Raw genomic sequence first — 23673 nt, 5'->3', positions numbered from 1 at the left:
CGGCCAAAATACCCTAAAACTAAAGTCGATATAGGCATGAACTGTCATGCTATTTATGACACTCCAAAAGTAGGGTATCTGACGATTTTGAGGACGATTTTCCCATTGCTTCTGGTCAAACTGCATCCGAATATGAGAAAAAAACATAAATTCTAGAGGGAAAAATGTTTTTTCTGCTCTGTTTTGACTCAATTTAAGGGAAAGTTCTGGTGAAAATGCTATTTTCTCCTAAATGGGTCCCACTATGAAAATTTGTTATAAATTTGATGTCTTACCGAGCACCGAGCAATCATTAAAAACTTTCATTGGGGAGGCACATTCTATGCCCTGAACCCAGTCGCAGAGCCTCTTTCTCCTATTTAGGCTATAACTTCAAAAATCTTCTTGCGCATACTGTTTTGTCGTAAAAGGTTTGCCTTGACATTTTTCACTTCTTCGATTCCTTTTTAATAGATGCCGGCATGCACAACTCAAAATGGTAATTACATTTTAATTCGAAAGCTTTCTGACCAAGCATTTCACTATAATTCAAAAATTTACAAAACAGACCAATTTTAGGGACTTTTCAGCTTAAAAAGCTTACAATCAATAACATAATGGAAACTCTGAGCAATGCATGCCGGAATCTTTTGAAAATGGATCGAAGAATTGAAAAATGTCAAGGTCAACCTTTTACGACAAAATAGTATCCGCAAGAACATTTTTTAAAGATACAGCCAAAATCGGCTCAAAAAGACTCTTCGACTGGGTTCAGAGCCTGGCACGTGCCTTTAAAAGTCAAACTTTAGTCTCCTCGAGGAAAGACTTTATATTCCGAACAAATTATAACGGTGGGAACCATTTGGAAATTCCAAGGTTTTAAGCGGTTTAGTCAGAAAACCGATGGACTTAGGCTGTTTGGTGCGATGACAATGACACGCATTAAAGGCCGGCAATGCATAAGGTTTTGCTCACAATCAAATGTAGCGTGTCGGGCAAATGGATTCAATAACACCAGAATCCTTGTAGGCTGCACTATCCTTTTTAGGACGTATTCCGCATGTCTGCACTGTGGCAAAAAGCTACGGAAAATTCTGTAAACAGCTTGTGGTAATTCTCCGTAGCCCCCTTATCAATATTCTCCGTAGGCTCTTACAGTATTTTCCGTAGGACAGCACAGTATTCTCCGTAGGACCTTACAGTGATCTCCGTAGGACTATACAGTCTTCCAGGTCCTACGGAGAAGACTGTGCGGACTTACAGAGAATACTGTACGGCCCTACGGAGAATACTGTAAGAGCCTACGGAGAATATTGATAAGAGGGCTACGGAGAATCCTGGCAAAAAATTAACAGAATTTTCCGTACCTTTTTGCCACAGTGTGCCAAAACAGCGTAAGTCCATCGGTTTTCTGACAAAACCGCGAAGTCCATCATGGACTTGCGCTGTTTCGTCAGAAAATCGGTGAGCTTGTGCTGTTTTGTCAGAAAACGTATGGACTTACGTGGACTTGTGCCGTTTTCATCAGAAAACGGTGGACTTGTGCTCTTTTGTCAGAAAAGTGGTGGTTTGGGACCATGCGGTATCTCCGCAAGCTGCCCCCAAATTGGCGATCTGACAAGACCAATTTGTGTGGTTTTGAGTGATACGAAAATACTCATAACTCTATTTTCCAATTTCCCCTTTGTCCGAAAACTAGTGATTAAGACCACTTTTTATGCGTGCCTTTGCTTTGTTTTTTAGTGTGCTAAGCTGATGACAAAATTGACGTTCATTTTGACCCAGAATCACGTTCCAATCCCGTTCGGATCGAACATAGGCTGTATCCGCGAATTTTTGAATGTACGGGACAGGCCCAAGTTGCCGATGTATATCGCCACTTATCCTGTTGTTATCAATTTTTCCTTTGTACGTCACTCTACACAAGCTTGTCGTGACTGTAGTTTCGTGCGCTGAACTCTCCGATGCACGGCACGGTCAGCAATAATGGCTTGGCTGTTGGCTGTCCCAAACCTATCATGACTTCCCCGGATCGAGCAACGTACAGGAGTCTCTCTCAGGGTTGACACACCGAATGATCTTTCAACTTTCTTTCTATCTCGTGTCCGACTTCGAGTCTCGCAAACAGTTGGAGAGGTTGCTCTTAAAATTGAGCGTACACTAGACATTTCATCTTGTATTTAAGTCAGGATTCTTGGCGGGTTTCTTGTTATTTTGCCAGCTTTGTTTAACATTACTGTTGATTTGGTGACGATCCCGGTTCATACCGCTTCTATTTCCGTTTTCACTGGTAGCCAACGAATGTGACGTAGTATTCGTTGGAGTGTGAAATTTGTCACATTCGTTTGAACGTGACTCGGCCGTTAAAGTAGGGTGTCACATTCGTTTGAAAGTGGATCAGCATTCCAACAAATATGACATCATATTCAAACGAACGTGACAAAATTCACATTGGAACGAAAATGACGTCACATTCGTTGGCTAACAGTGTTTGGTTGGAATTCGTTGACACAAAGCAAAGCTCTTTGCCGAACGTTAGTTTGTTTTCACGCTGTTTTGCACAGGTGGGCTTCTCTACGGCATGCGGTATGTTTCTCTTGTCACGCCAGTTCTCCTCGGGGCTACGTTGGCCATTATTCGGTTCACGGAGGGTCAGGCTCTCGCGGTAAATGCGTTTTGCAAAACGACTACATGGTAAATCGTGCGTTCCGCGCCTTTTCTTGTCCGAAGGATAAAATGGCATTATTTAAATTTATTTGGGGTGTCCCAAGGGCGTGACCCTGTTCTGCCACACCAATGTGGTCCGTAGGGATTGAAAGAAGTTCGAAGAGATCGGGCATATGGGCCCAGTAGACTCCAGAAGATCCATTTAGAAATATTTCCTCATGTTTGAAGCAGGGTGATACCGTGCGCGGGTGGTCATTTCGGCTGTAGCAAAATTTTCGATGTTCTTTCGATTCCAAGCGGTCGCGCGGTTCTAAAACGAAAAGGCATTCCGACCGTCAGTTTTAAGTGGCATAGGTAACGTGGTCACACGGTATACATTTTCCTGTCGGCTGTGTCGGGTTCAACAAGTGATGATACAAAGGTCACCTTCGGTAATTGTGTGAAGATGGAAGAGAGTGAAATAGCCAGTTTTCTTTTGATGTGGTTGAGTTATTTACAGTCTGTCTCAGGTCAGAACGAGCCTGGCAAAGTTCACTTGCCTCCTCAGCAACTGCAACAACACCTCTGAAATGTAAAGGGACAGACCCTTCGCAGCGGGGGCCCCAAGGGCGGATCCAGGGACGGGTTCAGGGGGGGGCGACGTCGCGAAAGTTGCCTACCTACAGGGGTTATGTGCGACTTTTTGCCTACCTTTCAGGCGGCTTCGCCGCCTTCAGGGGGGGGCGACGCCCCCATCGCCCCCCCTTGGATCCGCGCCTGGGGGGCCCGGTCCAGGCCAATCCACCCTCAATAGCAGCACTACCGCTGCAACAACGCGAACGTCTCCAGGCTCGTTCCGAGCTGAGACAGACTGTAGTAAATGACTCAACCACATCAAACTCATTACTTTTGCACACTGCCTCTCCAAAACAGTTTGAGCGAAAAGGTCAAAATTTCGCAAGTTCATTTCATTTGCAACACTGCAAGAAAAACCACAACAAAAGTACACAAATTTCTGGCAATTTTTTTTATCAGGAATTTATTGTACTTTCAAAGTACAACAACTGTTGTACAAAGTACAGGCACCGGCACAAGGAGTGCTGTGCAGTACAGGCCTTTTTGTGGTTTGTACAATTTTTGTTGTACTTTTATGGTACAGTTTTTGTTGTACATTTGTTGTACTTTTAACCATTTTTCTTGCAGTGAAGTGTCTTGCAAGCGGAAATTGAACGTCCTACTCTAAATCGAAGAGCGTACAATGTATGCTCTAACTGGAGCATGCCTGCAAGCATGCTCTAGCTAGCGCATGCCTGCCAAGCATGCACTTGCTAGTGCATACATGCCATGCACACGCTTCCTGATGCAGAAAACTCCCTATCCCTTATTCACTAGATGCATGCTTCAGATAGCCTGTACAATGCACGTATGCTCTAGTAGTTAGTGCATGCTTGGCAAGCATGCGCTAGCCAGAGCGTGCTTGCAAACAGGCTCCAGTTGAGCATACAATCAATGTACGCTCTTCGGTTTGTCACCCCACGGAGTCGCTCTGGCAAAGTTAAGTGTGATTTTCCGCCATCGAACCATTTACATTAACTTACGTTAGACCCGGGTCCACCCCTATGATTCCCCCTCTCTACTATCCCAAACAGGCCTGTCGGCAATCCTACTAAGATCTAAGGTCGAATGTGAATCTTGTCGTGGTGTTCACAGTAATAACTCTACGAAGAACCACTTTAAAATCCGAAGAAAACGAAGGCATTGTAAAATCTACGAAGAAATGCTTCGTATTACGACCTAACCTTAACCTAACACGAAGCAATTCTACAATGCCTTTATTTTCTTTGTAGTTATGAAGCAAAAGCTTCGTAGGCTAAGAGTATTGAAGGTTGCTTACTTTGCTTATGATTAACTAAGGAATGATTCAATGATCCGTTGCGCACAGGGCCGCTATGACATTGACGTAGAGCATGTGGAGTGCTGCCCGTCGGAAGTCCTGGACCGCCCATTCCCATGTTCCGTCTCTCGCGCCAGGAAAGACCTGCACACTGTCTTATTCTCATTCAACGCTACCTCGCGTGACATCTTCGATGACTACAAAATCGTAAGGCATAAACACAACCGCAGAAAACATATTTCGACGGGTTCTAATCAAAAGATCTTATCTAGAAGTTTCCGCAGCAACAGTATTATCTACAACGTTAGCAAATTTCGTTAAATTTGAAGTTACAAATCAAAATATTTTTCGTACTTAGCTCACACAAACTTGAAGATGAAAGGTCAAATATAAACCAGTTGTGCTTGTAAAATTTTTTTCAGATCACTGGCCGGCCACTGTCTTACTCGTCCCAAATAATTCTCTATTTCTACATGATCTATTCACTAGTATACCATAAAAACAATCACAATTGTGCAAAGCTAAAGAGAAAGTAATATATTGTAAGTCTACTCAAAAAACTTTATGAGCAAGAGAAAATGAGTGCAAGCAATGCTGAGAGTGAGCACACCATTAACCGGGGTAACTTGAGGCCAGGGACAGGTGAAAAAATGATCTCAGAAACTGCTGGTCCAAAACTTCTTATTTTCTGTCAAAATCTTACTCTTGATGATAAACTATTTCACCCAAAATCCCATCCCATCATATCAAGCGGTTCCTGAGATACAGGCTTTTTTATAATTTTTTAAGTGTTTGTTAAAAAATTCCTGTGCGTTTCCCATTTTGGGTTATTGACCTGACCGACATATTTTTTTGTTCGTCTAAGTCCAAAGAACAAACGCAAGTGACAGATTTTAGTTTCCGGCACTGATAGCAAAATACCAACTTTTCAATTTTGATATTTTTCAAAAACCAAAGATTTTCCCTTTTTTTGTAAAAACCGATATCCAAAACCATACTTCTGGGTGGAATATACAAAAACTGTCACTTGCGTTTCCTCGCAATAACCTACTGAGTCAGTGGAAAAAATATCATTGACGACACTTCAAACTGTATGCGCACAGGACCATTCAAATGTTAAAAAAATGTCTTCGGAGAAAAGGGCGTTTAAAGTTTGGTGACAGATTTTAATGGATTTTCAGCCAAAAAAATCTCCTTGCGCATACTATTTTGTCGTAAAAGGTTGACCTGGATATTTTTCACTTCTTCGATTCATTTTTAAAAGATCCCAGCATGCACAACTGAAAATGTCCATTACATTATCATTGGCAAGCTTCTAAAGCATGCATTTCACTTAAATTGATCAACAATGTACAAAATAGACAAGTTTTAGTGACTTCTTAGATGAAAAAAGCATGTGATTACTAATATAATGGAAATTTTGAACTAGGCATGCTGGAATCTTTTTAAAATGAATCGAAGAAGTGCAAAATGAAGATAAGCCTTTTACGTCAAAATAGTATGCGCAAGAGGATTGTTCAAGATACGGCTAAATAAAGCCAAAACAGTCCAAAAAAGACAATTCGACTGGGTTCAAGACCTAGCATATGCCTTCAAAAATCAAATCTTAGTCTCTTTGAAGTATGATTTCATATTCCCAACAAATTATGACAGTGGGGTTCATTTTGAAAATGGCAAGATTTTCGCTAGACCCCCCCCCCTCCCCCCTTGATGGCAAAACGGACAATTTTACTTAAGTGTCGTAAATGCAGGAGTGTGTGAAAAGATGTATTTTAAGCACTTCCAGGTCCCGGATAGTCGAAGTCCCGACAGATCCTGAAAGAGGAAGGTCCAAAGGACCATTTTCCACCCGGAACTCATTTCATTCAATTTCACCAAACTTCTTCATTTTTTCACCTGTCCCTGGCCTTGAGACAGCAAGGGTAACTTGAGACACTTCTGCTTTTCCAACTTTTTGGAGCTGCCACCTGGCTCGGCACATTCGGAGGTCAAAACTGCCCTAGCACTTTTTTTCATACTTGTTTGGAAAGACGATTAGGGTCAGGGCGGGGAAGAACTGGACAGGGGAAGAACTGGACACCCCATATTTTACTTCAAATACCGTAGGCACAGGAATAACAACTATCAAAAGTTGTTCCGTGGCATCAGCGGTTTATTACACGACAGTTGTCAGGCCAGTACATACGGCATTTGAAGTAAAATATGGGGTGTCCAGTTCTTCCCCTGTCCAGTTTTTCCCCGCCCTGACCCTAAGCGTTTGAATGGCGGGTTAGGACCATGCTGGTCAGCCCTATAGCGATTTATCAATTTTAGTCAATTTAACAATTTTAGAGAAGTGTTACAAGTCTCCCTTGGTACTCGAAACACGTCTTGCTGAGACCCAAATGACCATGGTATCTTTCAACCCTATTATTTCAACATTCTAAATGCGGCATTGGTTTTGCGGGAAACCCATCATTCATCGGGTAATACTGACTTTTATAGAAATTGGTAACTGTGCGGGGTTACTTGAGACACCAAATTTCATTGAATTTGACGGAAGTTGTGTGGCGTAACTTGACACTGGCACCTCCTTGTACTACAGGGTGGTTTTAAAGTAACGGACCTTCCCGTTCTAAGATCAAAACTAAGCCGCATTTGATCGGGAATCACTTTTTTAGACAAGAGGGTCCCAGGCGGATATGCAGCTTAAAGTTGGAGTGTTTTCTCAACTACACACGGACCAGATGAGATATAATAAATCTTGAAGTCTCAAAAGATGAGGAATTTAATAACCTTTCCAACAAGCTAAATGTCATTGAAATCGGACAACTTATAGCCCAAGAACCGTCGATTTTTTGAAGAAAAACTACTGTAAAAATAGTTAAGGTATTTTGAGCAAATTTTTAAAATTGACTAAGAGTATATACCTTTGCAGGAATGGACTTATGTACGTAGAAATAACGAAAAATGTCTTAACAGGTGTCAGGGTTTGATGTGAAATAAGAGAATCGCTGTACTTAGTTGGCAGGGTTGGATGTGAAATGGGAGAATCGTTGCGCTTCTGAAGTGCCGATATCCCTCAAATTACCAAATGTAACATTAATGAAACAATCTTAATTTAAGGGGAGGTTCTGGTGAAAATCTTGCAATTTTCCAAATGGATCCCACAGTCACAATTTGTTCGGAATATAAAATTTTTCATAGAGGAGACTAAAATTTGACTTTTGAAGGCACATGCCAGGCTGTAAACCCAGTCGAAGAGTCTTTTTGAGCCTATTTCGGCTGTATCTTAAAAAATCTCCTTGCGCATACTATTTTGTCGTAAAAAGGTTGACCTTGACATTTTTCACTTCTTCGATTCATTTTCAAAAGATTCCGGCATGCATAGCTCAAAACTTCCATTATGTTATTAATTATTAGCTTTTTAAGCTGAAAAGTCCCTAAAATTGGTCTGTTTTGTAAATTTTTGAATTATAGCGAAATGCTTGGTTAGAAAGCTTGCGAATAAAAATGCAATTAACATTTTGAGATGTGCATGCCGGCATTTTTAAAAAATGAATCGAAGAAGTCAAAAATGTCTAAGCCAGCCTTTTACGACAAAATAGTATGCGCAAGAAGATTTTTAAAGTTATAGCCTAAATGGGAGAAAAAGGCTCTGCGACTGGGTTCAGGGCATAGAATGTGCCTCCCCAATGAAAAATTTTAATAAATACCTGATGAGACATCAAATTTTTAACTAATTTTCACAGTGGGACCTATTTAGGAGAAAATAGCATTTTCACCAGAACCCCCCCTTAAGGATCAAAAATCTTCTAACATATTCCACAAGTAGTACTTTTCGTTGAAAATAAGTTAAATGCCTCAGAAAATCAGTATGGACTGGCAAAAACCCCACTTCCGTGAAAAAGCAAAGTGAAAACTAGGTGTGTCTCAAGTTACCCCAAATGACGGGGTAACTTGAGACAACTTTAGAGGCCCATTAATCTCATTTTAGGTGACCCCCAAAAACTTCATGGGGTCCAAACCGAATGTCATCACGTGAAATTAAACATAGTTGGGATTCGGGTTGGTGAGAGAAGTATTGTGGACACACGGTCCAAAAAACGTGAAATATTGTCTCAAGTTACCCCGGTTTACGGTACCCTGTTACTCAATGTCGAGCAGAACAGCAATGTTCTTGCAGGTATCCCCCTTGCCCTTGGCGCGGTACCAACCATGGATCTCAAAATATTTTCGTGGCACCTTCAGAGTGAACCCTTTCAAAATTTAAATGACCGGAAGTTATCGAAACACCCCTGTCAAAACGCGAGGGGCAGTGATTGGCTGAGCGATAGCGAAGCCCGTTACTCAGGTGGGGTTGAAAAGTTTTTCCTGTCTGTGTGCGTGCGTGTGTGCGTGTGTGTCCGCACTACTCCTCCTGAACGGCTCAGCCGATCTCGGTGAGATTTTGCACACTTTTTGGGTATGTCCTTGGCTCGGCACACGCGAAATTTCACCATCCTAGCTCAACTGGTTCAGTTTTTATAGCCGAAAAACACATAAAAAACGGCGAAAAATCGAGTTTTCCGCAGGCACATCACTTCTGTCTTGAAGAGAGGGGGTCTGGAGGGCGGAGTCCCCCAGCCTCAACAAGTTGAAAAGTTCCAAGGGTCAAGATCGTGTTATCTGTAGATGAAGCAACTCTATCAAGAATGAAGGGGGGTCTGGGGGGCTCCGCCCCCCCAGAAAGAAACAAGTTAGAAGTAACGAGAAGTAACCGACGACGGACAAGCCATTGCCTGCCGAAGGCAGGCTAGCGCCGCAGGCCAAGGTAGGTACGCCAGGCGCGGATTGGAGGAACAGGCAGCGAGACATCGCGAAGCCTGTTACGACAAGACGCGGTCTGGCGTAAACCTACCTTGTCTATGTTTGGGTCGGATAACTAAAATCAGATAAATTTTAAAGTATTTGTTATTAAATGTTCAGTTCTTGGGAGGAGGTTCACTGGTAGCCGACGAACGTGACGTCATATTCGTTCGATTGTGAATTTTGTCACATTCGTTTGAATGTTGATCCACGTTGAAACGAATATGACACCCTACTTAAACGGCCGAGTCACGTTCAAACGAATGTGACATCATATTCAAACGAACGTGACAAAATTCACACTCCAATGAATATGACGTCACATTCGTTGACTACCAGTGCTGCCTTTGAGGGAATCTCGAAGTGTATCGAAGAAAATTTAGGTCATCGCTTCTTTGAGCCAAAATACAGGACATTAGTGATCCATATTTTGGTAACCTTACCCTAGTGTGTTGTCTCGTTCCAGGCTCAGGTAGTGTACGCCTCCTGGAGCTCTCGGGGCGGATGGAAGCAAAACGCCATCGTCATGAAGTTTCCCCGCGCGTGCACGTCAGTCCGCACTTACCTGCCCGGCCTGTACAAGCATTTCCTGGAACACGCCACGAGGGCCGAAGGGCCATTTCAAGGGTGCCCCGTACCACCGGTTCGTACCTCCGTAGTGTTTTAAAGGGTGGAAACACTGACATTCCAAACGCTGTATACAGCACGAGCACGTATGGTGCAATGCACTGAGATATCGCACTATACGTGCAATGCGTCCCGAAAATGCCCCAATGCATGGGAAGGCAATTCACGTGCCATGCTTTTGCATTGCACCCATTGACGCTATATTCATAGCGTGCGCATTCTCAATGAATATTCCTGAGAATTATCGGAGTGCCCGGGAAGGTTCCCGGCACAATCAGACCCAAGAAAAGGGAAATTTCCGGGAACTTAAACAAATGGATAAGAGCCAGTTAGGGTCAGGGCGGGGAAGAACTGGACAGGGGAAGAACTGGACACCCCATATTTTACTTCAAATACCATAGGCACAGGAATAACAACTATCAAAAGTTGTTCCGTGGCATCAGCGGTTTATTACACGACAGTTGTCAGGCCAGTACATACGGCATTTGAAGTAAAATGTGGGGTGTCCAGTTCTTCCCCTGGCCAGTTTTTCCCCGCCCTGACCCTACTACAGAAAATTGTGTAAATTGCAAGAGAGGTCAAGCCGCTAGAACGCTTGCGATCAATTTGAATGATGCCGTTTTCTCCCTCGGGCATGAAAAGGAAAGGCACAGTAAAAAAAACTCTACGAAGAATCGCTTCGTAATACGAAGAAAATAAAGGCATTGTAAAATCTACGAAGAAATGCTTCGTTTTATGAAGCAAAACCCTTCGTAATACGAAACATTTCTTCATAATACGAAGCAATTCTTCAACGCCTTCATTTTCTTCGTAGTTATGAAGCGAATGCTTCGTAGGCTTTTAAAGAGTGGGTACGCAACACTGCGAGAAAAGATCACGGTAAATCCTGTACTGATTACTCCAGACTTCACCGTACTTTTTTTACAGGAAACGCCGTACTTTTTTTACGGGAAATCCCGTACATTTTCCCCCGGCAATCCCGTACTTTAAATACCTATCAAAAAGTGCTATAATTTTGTTCAGTCGATTGACCCTCTTTTTCCAAGTTCCTGATGTACGCAACTGCTGAAGTCGGACTCCTGGACCCCTCTTCCGACCACTCGTTGGAAAGGTCTTGACGAGACCTATTGAAAGGTGCAATAAAATTTTTCAGTCGGTCGACCCCCTTTTTTCAAGTTCTTGATGTGGACACTTCTTGGAAGCGGCCTTTGATGGGACCAGATCTGGTCTTTCTTACGGCATGAACTGTACGGAAGAACGGTAACTACTGTTAAAAGACTACGGAATATTTTGTAAAACAAGTACGGTAAATACTGTGGACTGTACGGAGGATACTGGTTTTTGAAGTACGGTAAAGTTTGGCAAAAAAATTATCCAGGATTTACCGTCATTTTTTCTCAGAGTGAAGGAACTACCCGTGGTCGCGAATCAATTGTGGACCCTTTTTTTCCAAGGGCGGGCGCTTGCAGATCCGGTATTGATCACACTGGTTAGGAACAGTGTGGAGCCCATCAAGAACAACCTGCCAGAATGGCTCACCAGCCCCTGGACGGACGAGGACTGAAAGGATTTTGATTAATATTTTTATACTTGTTTTATGGTTTTGAACTTGTCTTTTAAAACACGTTTATTTTCTTTTGTTACCATGCCTGCGGGTTGAGTTGTGGCCAAATGCCTGTTTATTAATTTGTAGTTCTGAACAAATTCTTTTGCAAAAGAAGCAGTGCTATCACAGCACCTGATTGATTTGTGCTTCCAAAATCACCTTCTTGTCTCGTCTTATGCTCGAAACACGCAAAAGCCGCAATAACAAAAACCGTTTTGAGGGGTTTAAACACTCGTGTAAATCTTGTCAGAATCCTGATCAAAATTTTCGCACCTCTGAGAGCTGAAAACATCTCCGGACGTTCTGTAGAACTCAAACCAAGAATATCAGGTTTAGTTTTCAGAATTTCAGCTTTCAGAGGTGCGCGAATTTGGATCAGGATTTCAGTCATGTTTCTGACATTCCGACAAAATTTACATGAGTGAAGAGAATTTTCAGCAAAAACCGTACGTATATAGGGGTCTTAAAAAATTTACATGGCCTCACATGAAGGTACTCTACAAACTCAAGTGTCGACATAGTACACTTCACCTGGAGTCAGCCTGGCATGTACACTCCACCTGGCGTCAACCTGGCATGAACTTTCCACCTGGCGTCAACCTGGCATGTACTTTCCACCTGGCGTCAACCTGGCATGAACACTGTTGCTGAAGCCCCCTACCTTTTGCACGTAAAGCACGGCAACAGTGTGCTTGCAGGGAAACGCTACCTGTCGTGTACTTGGCAAGCATGCTCCAGCGTGGAGTGTACGTACATGCCAGGTTGACTCCAGGTGAAGTGAACTATGTCGACACTTGAGTTTGTAGAGTACAGGGGGTCGGAAAAAACCCCAAATCCCCCTTACGTAATTTGTGAACGTTCCCGTGGCACGTTCCTGTATTGAGAGTGCTCACGTTTCCAGGGCTCATACCGGTACGAGAACGTCTCCAGTAGGGGACTGGTGGTCGCGAACATCCCGAGCCTGTACTACGGCAGGTGGCGCGTGGACGGCCGGGCCTACGACAGGGAGGCGTGCATCATGTGCATCCGACTGACGCTGCGAATCAGCCCTCGCAAAGCGAATACGGGTTGACCGGCTGCTCGTGGCAGCGAGCTACAAAGTAACTTCTCACGTTTAAAAATAAACAGTGGACTAGCAAGGCACCTCTGGTCAAAATCCTGAAACAACCGCTCCCTGGGCAAGGCCATCGACACATTCTGATACTTTTGTTTATAAATAACCATATTCACTTATTCTGAATCATGAATTTCACGTTTGTTTTAAGTGCGTGATAAAACATGCCAGCTCCATACTAAATTAAAATTATTAATAACTTTACCCGCAAGCCGGTGGCGTTTGCAGATTTCTTTCTCAAATCATTAATTTTGTAACCCCAGTGCACTTATTCTAGAATGGTGAGCATCGTGCAGTAATTTGCTACGGTGTCCTTGTACGGTGAAAGTGTACTCTTATCAGTGGCGGATCTAGAGTCGGCCCAAGGGGGAGCAATGTAGCACTTTTTGCCTACTTACAGGAGCAAAGTGGTGCTTTTTGCCTACCTTTCGGGCGGCTGTCTAGGGGTCAAGGGGGGCACAATTGTCCTCCCCCCCCCCCCGTGGATCCGCGCTTGACTCTTGTCGTCTGGTACGATATTGGTTCAACAGGATCAGTCAAGTGTCTACCATCAAAGGACTGTAGCCTTTTCGTGGGTTTTTCCAACAGTGTAGTCTAGGATCAAGGATGATTTCGGCAACGTATACCGCAAAAGGAGCATGAAAACCTTGAACAATAAACAGTCCCTCAGAAAAAACTGAAGCGTTTCCACTTTCAAAACCTTATGCCAAGGTCAGCAAAATTCGCACGGGGGGGGGGGGCTGAGCCACAGACAATTCCACTCTTTTCTGGAGGTAATTGGAAGTGATTATGAGGACATGCCTTACTACAACAAGACAAGGTGGTTGAGTAGGGCAAGTGTTCTCAAAAGATTTTATGATTTGCTTGACATTCTTGTAGAGTTTCTGCGGGAAAAAAGTTAATTTACAAATTTCCTGAGCTTGAGCAACCCGATTGGATTAACAAATTGGCTTTCCTTGTTGATGTCACCCAACATCTGAATTCTTTAAAAGTGTCCTTGCAAGGAAAATACAATTTAATCAGTGACATGTTTCGAATTATCATAGGGTTTGATTTGACCACAGGTTTTTTGAAGATGAAATTCGGAAGGGTGAGCTGTTCCTCTTTCCTCATCCCAGAAGTGTCGGGCTGCTGCCACTCGAAGCCCGGGAAATTTATGGAAATATCCTCGCTGATCTTGCGGGGCAGTTCGGTAAAAGTTTCCAAGAATTCCGAAAGCTGGAAAATGACATCGCCACCTTTTCGGACCCACTTTTAGTCAACATTGTCAATGAGCCACCAGAACTTAAGATTGAACTAATTGATCTGAAGCTTGACAGCACTGGTAGAACTCAAGCGTACTTTTACGCCTTTCTTCAAGCGTAGTAGATCTACGCTAGGCTTCAAGCGTAGTTCTCCATTTCGCCTCTTTCCCGCCTATCTAAATGCATGGGAGAATTTCTTCTCTATGCTTGACTTCAAGCGTAAAGTCTTCAAGCGTAGTTGTATGCTTGAATGAAGCATACAACTACGCTCTAGTTTTACCAGTGAGGGCCCTGAGACTACGATTTCTTTCTGTTCATTTGAAAGAATTCTATTCTCTGTCAGCAAAACAAAATTTCCGGCTCTGCTCAAGCACGCTATGAAAATGCTTGCTCTATTCAGCTCATCTTATGTTTGTAAACAGCTATTTTTACATATGAAAATTCTTAAAAATAAATTTTGGTCCAGGCTCGCAGATCAGAATTCGCTTAGCCTTCTGCGAATTATGTCCAGGAGGAACAATATTGAGCCTGATTTCAATGAGCTCAAACTGAAACGGCGCTGTGTCACCTGTTCCACCAGATTGAGATTTTTATGTAATGTTTAGTTCGCTTTGTTGTCCGTCCGATTGTTTTGTATCAACTGACTGACTGAATGAAAAATATAATGAACTTGAAATGCTAATTCCAACTATTCACTCTACTAAAAATGTCCGGTCAATGCCGTTAATTTATAACCAGTTTTCACTGTAGGTCAATTCACAGTGTCAGTGAGGCTGATAGGACTTTAGCAGATAAACTGTTGTGTGAATTTGTGCAGGAGTTTGAAAGGATTTATGGTGTTGAAAATGTTACCCACAATGTACATATGTGTTTACATCTGGCCCGATCGGTTAAACTTCTAGGTCCTCTATGGTGTGTTACTTGTTTCCTGTTTGAAGATCTGAATGGAAGACTCCTTAATCTTGTCCACGGTACCCGACATGTTGGATTACAAATTCACTCAAACATTGGTGTAATCACACACTTACCTCTCATGATTCATTCTTTAAAAGAGGGCCCAGTTCAGGATTACTGTAAGCTTATAAAAAGGAAATACCGGTTAAAGCTGACAGAATCCATTAGCTCAGGAACTTTTTGTGTTGGTGATTTAAGTACAATTAAGCTTGAGATGGCCTGGGTTTGGGGTATTTTAAGGAAGGAAAAATTGGTACATTCTTAGTCTGAAGTGCTCTTATTTTACAGGTTGTTCAGAGGGAACCTGCTAATTTTCTCATCTTTGTACAAATCCAATAGAGTTAGCTCCTTTGTTGGCTGAGCGATAGCAAAGCCTGTTACTCCAGTGCGGTTGAAAAGTTTTTTCTGTGTGTGTGTGTGTGTGTACACTACTCCTCCTGAACGGCTCGGCCGATCTGGCTGAGATTTTGCAGGCTTATTAGGTATGTTCTTGGCTCGGCACACGCGAGATTTCACTATCCTAGCTCAAGTGGTTCAGTTTTTATAGCCGAAAAACACCTAAAAAGCGGTGAAAAATCGAGTTCTCTACAGACAGATCAGTTCCGTCTTGAAGAAAGGGGGGCCTCGACAAGTTAAAAAGTTACAAGGGTCAAGATCGTGTTATCTGTAGATGAGACAACTCTATCTCGAAGAAAGGGGGGGTCGGGGGGGCCGAGCCCCCCAGCATGCAAGAAGTAAGAAGTAACCGACGATGGAGAAGCCAATGCCTGCCGAAGGCAGGCTAGCGCCGCAGGCCAAGGTAAGGGAGTATGGGGCGATTTGTAACAGGGGCGATTCGTAACAAATGCGTTTAAGTGGAGGGAGCAGAGGAAAATCTGAGTATGGCCCCTCTTTCGCTTCAAGTACAGGGTCCTTGAACAATCGAAGCGGATGTGATCGGTGCTCAGGTATAGTTTTGGAGGGGTCTGAAAATAGGGTACACCAAAATTTCGGCAAACAGGAAAAAACTTTTATTTTGAGTCCTAGGAAGTTTCTGTCTGAGGCTCCCCCGGTACGAATCACCATCGAAGCACCGTTGTGGCCTTGAAGCGTGACCCCCTTTTCAATGTAACCCCGTGGGATAAGTTGCTTTTAATTTGTCCAGTGATAGTTTGGGGCGTATTTCTTGCGTAACAGGCATTTGGGGTGAATCGTAACAGACCCCTATAAAAAAAAAGAATTTAAGTAGTTTTAGCAATTTAAAAGCTTGAATTTTTTTTTCGAAACATCGGGTGCCTTATTCCAATTTATTTACACAGCTCGAAATGCATTTTTAAAACGGATTTATTCTCTTCTTTCATCTAAAATTGAAAAAAGTGAGGTTAGGATTGGCATAGCCGATCAGTTAATGCGGAGGCGGTCAACGACAGCTTGTAATGTAGATTTTTAGACTTTGCAGGACACCCGAAGAACAATGGTGGAGGAGAAACATTCCCGACGACGTTTCATTTAATGTGGAGGATTTTATGAAAAGCCCCATGGTGTTACAAATCGCCCCATGCTGGGGCGATTCGTAACAGCATGCAAGGGTTTGAAAAACGTCTTAGATTTCAAAGATTACGGACTCCAGATTGACCCAAATGGAGCTGCACAGTCTAGATAAAGGGGCCCAGACTGCTCAACTGGCACAAGTTTGACACCGATATGCAGAATGTTCTTAATTTTGTATAGCGAGTTCCGAAATCTGTTACAAATCGCCCCATACTCCCTTAGGTACCACAGGCGCGGATTGGAGGAACAGGCAGCGAGACATCGCGAAGCCTGTTACGACAAGACGCGGTCTGGCGTAAACCTACCTTGAGTAACTCCACACCAAGGTGGACCGAGATCTGGGATTGGGTCACGGATTCGGTTCAAACTTTGTGGGTTCAATAGGTACCACTAGGACGGACCTATCAACCATTAAAGGAAAGTTGGCTAGCTCAAATAGAACCTGAGATATTTGCATTTTTCTAAATTTGACTAATTTAGCGTAAAAATGTCGCTTTCTGATTTTTTGATGGTAAAAGTTGTTCGCTTAGTTCTGGCTCATGTTTCTTCTTTCCAGTCACAAAAAAGGAGAAAAATGGTGGTAGGCCAAGTTTTGTACGTTGCCTGATTTGGCCTACTCGAGCAATTTTGTCGAATTCATCGAAACTCTCATACCCAAAATACTCCACCTTGGATTTGACCCTGGTACGTCTCATTTCACTTCTTTTACTCTAATAAACAATTGCTATAGTCCCTAGCACCACACTGCAAACAGAGGTGTGTTAAAATAACACACTTTGCGTGTGTCAAGCTCGTCCCCACTTTTGACACGGAAAGAAGCGTGTTTGACAAACACGTCTATAAAGTGTTCACATAACACGTTTCTAGTGTGCAAGGACACAGCTCTGCCGTGTTATGGATAGAGGATTGGGGGGAATTCGAAACTGAAACGGTACAAAATAGTATTGAAGCTTTTTACTCGCACAGCATGCATTCAGACCACATTTTATACATCACAAAATTCTTGTCAAGATCAAGAGATAAATAGATTAAGAGATCAAGAGATCATAATTATAAAACATAAAATGAAAAAATCCAATAATTATACAAAATTCTTATAGAGTACTTATGAAGAGAGAGATAGTTAAAACTCATGTCGTCAAATACGAAGATATCAATTAAAATTTTAAAATTTAATTCTTCATTACATAGAAATTTTAGAAAGTCTGAGAAAGTTTGAATCGAGAATAATCAATATTAAATTTTTTTGAAGGCCCCATTAAGATCATTCGTAATAGTACCGAGACCATGAACGTCAAAGATCAGAAGGACACACTTGAATGCTGGAGGATAAGTTAGGTCCCAAGCATGATAACACGCAAGAAGTGCCAGGAGAGAGCCACAGACAGTGGGGTTGTTAACAGGCATAGCAAGTGTGTCACCAACAATAAACGCAGCTCCCAGTTTGTCTTCAGTGTAAAAAAAAAACACCAGTTTTGCTCCCTCACCGGCTTCTGACTTGAGGTGTACATCAGGATCACCTTGACACTGAAAATATAAAATTAAGAGTTAGAGACAGCTTTCAAAAAAAGAGATAAACTAATAAAATAATTTAAATTTAAAAATTACCTGTTGAATTGAGAAGCAGGGGGGCAGCTTCTTCGAGACATTCTTTGGCTTGACGTCATTGTACAGTTTACAAAAAAGTCTGCCCTCTCCCTCTCCGTGCGAGATGGTAGCGAGATGAAGTTGGCAATGCTCTGAACAGCATCACCCAAGTCAGACTGAAGAGATAAAACGTCCTTCTTCCTCATGAGACTAAACTCATAGCAGATCTGAAAATAAAAAAAATTTTCTTAAGAGTTCATTTATAAACATTTTTAATAAAGTTTAATGATTAACTTACAAGGTCCACCTTCTGTAAGTGTGGGTATTCATGAAAAATTTAAAATTTGGACTAGAGTTGGTGGCAGATGAGAAATCCATTCCCGTCTTGGAACAAACGTTTCTCTGATGAGCCTTGTGTGATGAGTAGTGGCACCAACATTAGGACCGATTCCCTTTAGAGCTTCCTGAAGCTTGTTCATTTCTGAAGCTTCTGCCTCCGTCCGTGATGTCACACTGTAAATGGAAAAAGAAAAGAAATGGGAAAAATTGATATAAAGAGGAGGCTAAGATATGCTGGCCGCATCACTCATCTATTCACCTTTTAGACGGCATGATGAACTTGCGTTGCTTTTTCCTTGCTGGCTCTTCATGGTCATCAGTCAGACTTAAAGGAACAAACTTGTCCTTGCGGCGAGCATTGCGTACGAACATGCTTAAATGTCTTTCACCAGATGCTAGAAAAGAAGAGTAAGGTTTGTCTGACAGTGAATGCGCATGATGCCTAAAATACATCATGAAAAATAAACCATGAACTTACATTAGGGTTTTCTACATTCGTTGGATCCGACAGCTCAGGATGGGCTTTAATTATTGTCAGGGAGAAAATTTTGTAATCAGCCTTCGATATCAAGTCTTCCGTTACAGTTTTTAGGTAATGACCGTAGTGGGCGATAAATTTCTCCATGCAACTGTTTGCTTTGCCAATCATCGCCTTCAGGTTTGAAGGGAAAGCAGGCAAAGTCATCAAAGCACAGTTCTGCAGACAAGACAAAAAAAGTTTGTTTCATAATCTAATATAATGATAATTTGAGTCCAGGTATAAAAAGACTTTAGAAGCAAGTCAAAGACCCAAGAGTACTAACCTGATCTTTCCGGCCCCTTTTAGGACGAACAATGCTATTCACTGAAGGGGAACAAGAGCTGTCTAAACCCAAGCAGTCGGCCGATGAATGATCTTGAGGTGACGACGGGGTGCCCACGGTCCATTTTTAATCACACAAGAGCCATCAGGCTGCACTTGTAGAGTTGTTTCTCCGGTACCAATGACAAGAGGCCCATCCATGTTGGGAGAGTTTAGAATCGGGCAGAAGATTGGCACGAGATCACTTTCATCCTCGATATCTTCCAAATCGTCAAAACAACCCGCACCTTCTCCTGCGTAGACTTCTTGATTTTCAATTTCTGGAAAACGACGGTGCATCCATCCATTCGTCTGCAGAGATCAGCGTCCGTTTCTTTAGCCTTGCCTAAGGCCAGACGCAGACTGTCGACATCACTAGTACCGGCACCACTTTGAAACTTGACGCACTTGTTGCGCTCACTACCAAGTTTAAGATAAACTTCTTTTATCTTCAGCGACATGGCCGCCAGCACAGATCACAAATCCGGACAGAGAATAACGTCAGTAAGTTAAAAACTTCAAAATCACACATGTTCAAAAATTACAGCCTATTTTATCCCGGACCAAGAAGAACAAAAATGCGTCAACCGGTAGTGCCAACGGCGTTCTCACAATGGTCAAAATTAATTTTTAAATAAGACTGACAATTTTTTTAGGAAAGGGGATCTTTGTTTTAATTTTATTGTTTTAGAATCGCCAAATTTGATTGGATTCTTTTGAAACAGAACAAGTATTAGAATGCACCCATTTTTTTTCTGTTTTCCTCCGTTGGTAGTACCGGATTTGAGCATGCGGCGAGTGTAGGGTTAGGTTTTCTTGAGTAAACATCAACAACCTTTTTTGAAATTCAAGGAATAGTGCAGAAGGCCTTCAGTTATGTTCAGAAATCGCATAAAATGCAACATGTGTCACTTCAAAAGTTTAAGTCAAGCCCAGTTAATGAATCATTATGTTCGAACACATCGGTATGATCCACATTTTAATGTGACCTGTGCAAGCGAAGGATGTCGTGCAACATACAGCAATTGGGACAGTTTCAAGAAACATATGAAAAGAAAGCACCGAGGAGCAGCACACGAGGATCCAATCCAAAATGCTGACATCAATCTTGGAGACAATGGTGATCTGGGTGACCAAATTCAAATTGACAACAGGCCGGATGACGCTCCAGGTAAAGAATCTGTTAATTAAATGATGCCTACTCTTTATCACATATTTTCCTTATTTGGACTAAACAACAAATTTAAATTGTGTTTCAGAATACGTGCAAGAACTCATTGGGTTGGACCAGGTCCAGTGGCATGCGGTTAAATTTCTCCTTATGATAAGGGACAAGTACCGAACATCAAATGTTGCAATGCTGAAGGTTTTATCAGGTTCGGAACATCTTATCCAAGAATATGCCTCATTCATTCTGGTAAGCTAGTTCTTTCTTGTGTGAAGTTAAATTATGTTCTATCTCTGCATTAAATAAATATTATATTTTGTTTTCAGAGCCAGATCCAGGAGGCAGCTAACCCCAACACAAACTTGATTCATGTCAACAGAGTACAAGAATTACTTGAGGAGTTTCCAGCCTCATCTGTGTTTTCACATGTATCGACAAAAACTATGCTAGATAGTTTTTTGGTCTCGTCTTTGGGTATGATTATGCCAAAAATGGTCAAGGTGGGTAAAGGCTGGCGTTGGAAAAGGAAACCTACCACTAAATTAGTTCGAACGATTCACTGTGCATATTCCATTCCGTTCCTCCAGTGTTTAAAAAGATTGCTTCAAAATCCCCAAGTGCGATCTTGTGTAGACAATCCCAAACTGTCAAGGGATGCCCTTAAAACAATTCTTGATGGTCTTTATTATAAAAATAGTGCTATATTCAGTCAACATGTCAATTCCCTTGCAATTATTTTTTATTATGATGAAATGGAAGTTGATAACCCTTTGGGTTCAAAATCTCACAAACTTGGAATGTTTTATTGGGTGTTGGCTAATATTTATCCTGAATATAGATCCACGCTACAAGCTCATAATTTACTGATGGTAGCAAAGTACTGTCACATTGTAAAGTATGGGATCAAGAAAATTTTGGCTGAATTTATAGAAGATATTAAAGTCTTGGAAACAGAGGGCATCACCATCACTGTTAATAATGTTGAAAAGAATTACAAAGGCTCTGTAATATTTGCTGCTGCTGACACTCCTGCTGCTGCACTGCTTGGAGGCTTTAAGAAATCTGTGACTAAAACTATTCGAATGTGCCGTAGATGTCACACAGACCAAGACCGTTGGAGGATGTATTTTAGGGAGGAGTACTTTCATCTAAGGGATGTGGTGTCACACACAGACCATGTTGCAGCAGTGGAAGACAGAACTGTGACAAAGGCGACCAAACTTTTTTGGTCTAGACATTATGGCATTAATGAAGGTAGTGTGTTTATGGGCTTGGCTGCGTTTGATGTTACTAAATGTTTTCCCCAAGACATTATGCATGTAATAGCGGAGGGAGTTCTGGAAGTAGAAATGAGAGTGTTTCTAAAATTTTTGTGTGGTAATCATTTCATTTCACTAGACATCTTGAATCGTAAACTGCAACATTTTGATTATGGACACCTGCATCGTGACAAGCCGAGTGACATCCACAGTGATCACTTAGACAATTCGCTGCGACAGTCTGCAGCCCAGATGTTATGTTTAGCATATGTTCTTCCATTTGTTCTTGGAGATCTTAAATGTGATGATAACAATCTTCAGATTGAAGCCAAGGAGCGCCTGTTGTGCCACACAAAGCTTCTTCAAATTACTACTATGTGTTACGCATTTGTAATCCCTCGTGCACAACTTCATCTCTTGGCCTTTGCTATTGAGTCGTTTATGTCAAATTTTAAAGCATTGTATCCTGAACAAATGGTACATAAATTTCATTTTCTAATTCACATAATAAATCAAATTTTATTATTTGGCCCACCAAGACAGCAATATTGTATGAGGTTTGAAGCATGCCATGCATGGTTTAAGGGATTGATGCGAGTACTAAGGAATGTTAAGAACTTGCCTTGGACTTTTGCTTATCGTTATGAATGTCTGAGGTGCTCGGAGCTGAGCTCTGGCCCAGGTGTGTACTCATCTTCTTTTCTTTACTCGGGTCACGATATCAAGGAGGGTCATACAATCAAACTTCTTGACCTTGAATTCAGAGACACTGTGTTCAGAATGTTACCCTTTGTAAATAGAGAGACTTGTGAGGTCATGGTGTCGCCAGAGGTAACAGTTCATGGAACTACTTTCATGTCTGGCTCAATTATTTTAGTGTCATGTGAGGAAGATGATCTTCCAATTTTTGGCGTTGTAAAACATATCTATGTTTACAACGAAATTATTCTTCTATTGTACTCACCGCTTGTAACATTGGGGTACTTTGGCAATCTAAACGCCTATAAAGTTTCCCCTCATAGCAACTTAAATGAAGACATTTTAAGTGTTGACAACTTGTTACTCCCATCTCCTCTTTCCGTCTTTCACTTAAATAGATGTAAATACATTGTCTTGTTCAACTTTTTTAGGGCTGAATTTATAAGTGAATGATTTTATTATTTTTAAATGTAAATAATTTTGTTTGTATTATTAAATAAATTAATAATTTTATTTCTATATTGTTTTAAACTTCCGCCAATGATCTATTTGGATTTTGTTTTTAAATAAATTCTGATCCAACAATTTTGTTTTTATGCTACTTTGAGAAGTTTCTCAATTATGGCAGAGTCCACCAAATCCTCTAAGTCATAGCAGAACACGGCAGCGCTGTGTCTTCCCCATCCGTGCCAAAAATTGACACGTTTATAGCGTGTCCGTCACATCCGTGTTAAAAAATAACACGATTTGTGTGTGTATTGCTCGAAACGTGTCAATGCAACACACTTAACACGTTACAGCTGTGTCATAACACAGTGAATAACACACCTCTGTTTGCAGTGCAACAATTCCATATAAGCCAGAAAAATCAAAAACACAATTTTTCAATTTTCTACTCTGACCTATTTTGAGCGCTTTTGTCAAGATTAGGGCTTCTAAAAGGAAATTGTTTCGAGCAAATTTTGCAAGATTACGAGGGGTGTGAGGAATCTAAATCGGAGGAAAATGTAATGCTACAGCCAAAAGTAGATTTGTGGTTTATTAGTTAGCTTTCTTTAGTAGGTTTGGTGATCTTTTAACCATGAGAATGTTCTTTCGTGACTATCAGTGTCTATAACCAGATTTGGTATAGGGTTGTTGGACTTGCAATTTCTTCGCATTAACAAAGTAATGGTCCATTTAATTAGGTTGTTTGCAACGTATAAGCGTAGCCCCTTAGTCTTAAGTCAACCGGTTGGTCTCAGAAATTTACAAACCAAATGGAATGAGGCTCAGTTATTGAGACTAAGCGGTTGAACTTTCACGTTGCAAACAACCTAAATAAATGGATCATGGATCATTACTTTGTTAATGCGTTGA

The 23673-nt window shown here is 41.7% G+C and overlaps 2 protein-coding genes across 6 annotated transcripts; both read left to right on the top strand.

The window, feature by feature from the left end:
• The first annotated feature begins 1971 nt into the window (after window positions 1–1971).
• On the top strand, window positions 1972–12717 carry LOC117649307. Of its 5 annotated transcripts, none has more exons than XM_034391932.1 (5): window positions 1972–2040; window positions 2544–2644; window positions 4568–4726; window positions 9813–9989; window positions 12481–12717. In XM_034391932.1, exons 1-5 carry the CDS (start codon window positions 1998–2000, stop codon window positions 12649–12651), a joined length of 651 nt encoding a protein of 216 aa, XP_034247823.1. In that variant the 5' UTR covers window positions 1972–1997; the 3' UTR covers window positions 12652–12717. The 5 variants fall into 5 exon arrangements, with proteins under 5 accessions (XP_034247823.1, XP_034247825.1, XP_034247824.1 ...); XM_034391934.1 differs by having other exon boundaries at window positions 1977–2020; XM_034391933.1 differs by having other exon boundaries at window positions 1999–2115.
• Window positions 12718–19855: 7138 nt separating this feature from the next.
• Window positions 19856–22751, top strand: LOC117649902. The gene is made up of 4 exons (XM_034393087.1): window positions 19856–20359; window positions 20448–20605; window positions 20683–22092; window positions 22746–22751. Exons 1-4 carry the CDS (start codon window positions 20065–20067, stop codon window positions 22749–22751), a joined length of 1869 nt encoding a protein of 622 aa, XP_034248978.1. The 5' UTR covers window positions 19856–20064.
• The last annotated feature ends 922 nt before the right edge of the window (window positions 22752–23673 follow it).

Source organism: Thrips palmi, unplaced genomic scaffold (genome assembly GCF_012932325.1).
Source record: "Thrips palmi isolate BJ-2018 unplaced genomic scaffold, TpBJ-2018v1 HiC_scaffold_4, whole genome shotgun sequence".
In the NCBI taxonomy this organism is placed as follows: domain Eukaryota; kingdom Metazoa; phylum Arthropoda; class Insecta; order Thysanoptera; family Thripidae; genus Thrips; species Thrips palmi.
Note: the sequence above shows the minus strand (reverse complement) of the source record. Positions and strands in the feature narration are given on the sequence as shown.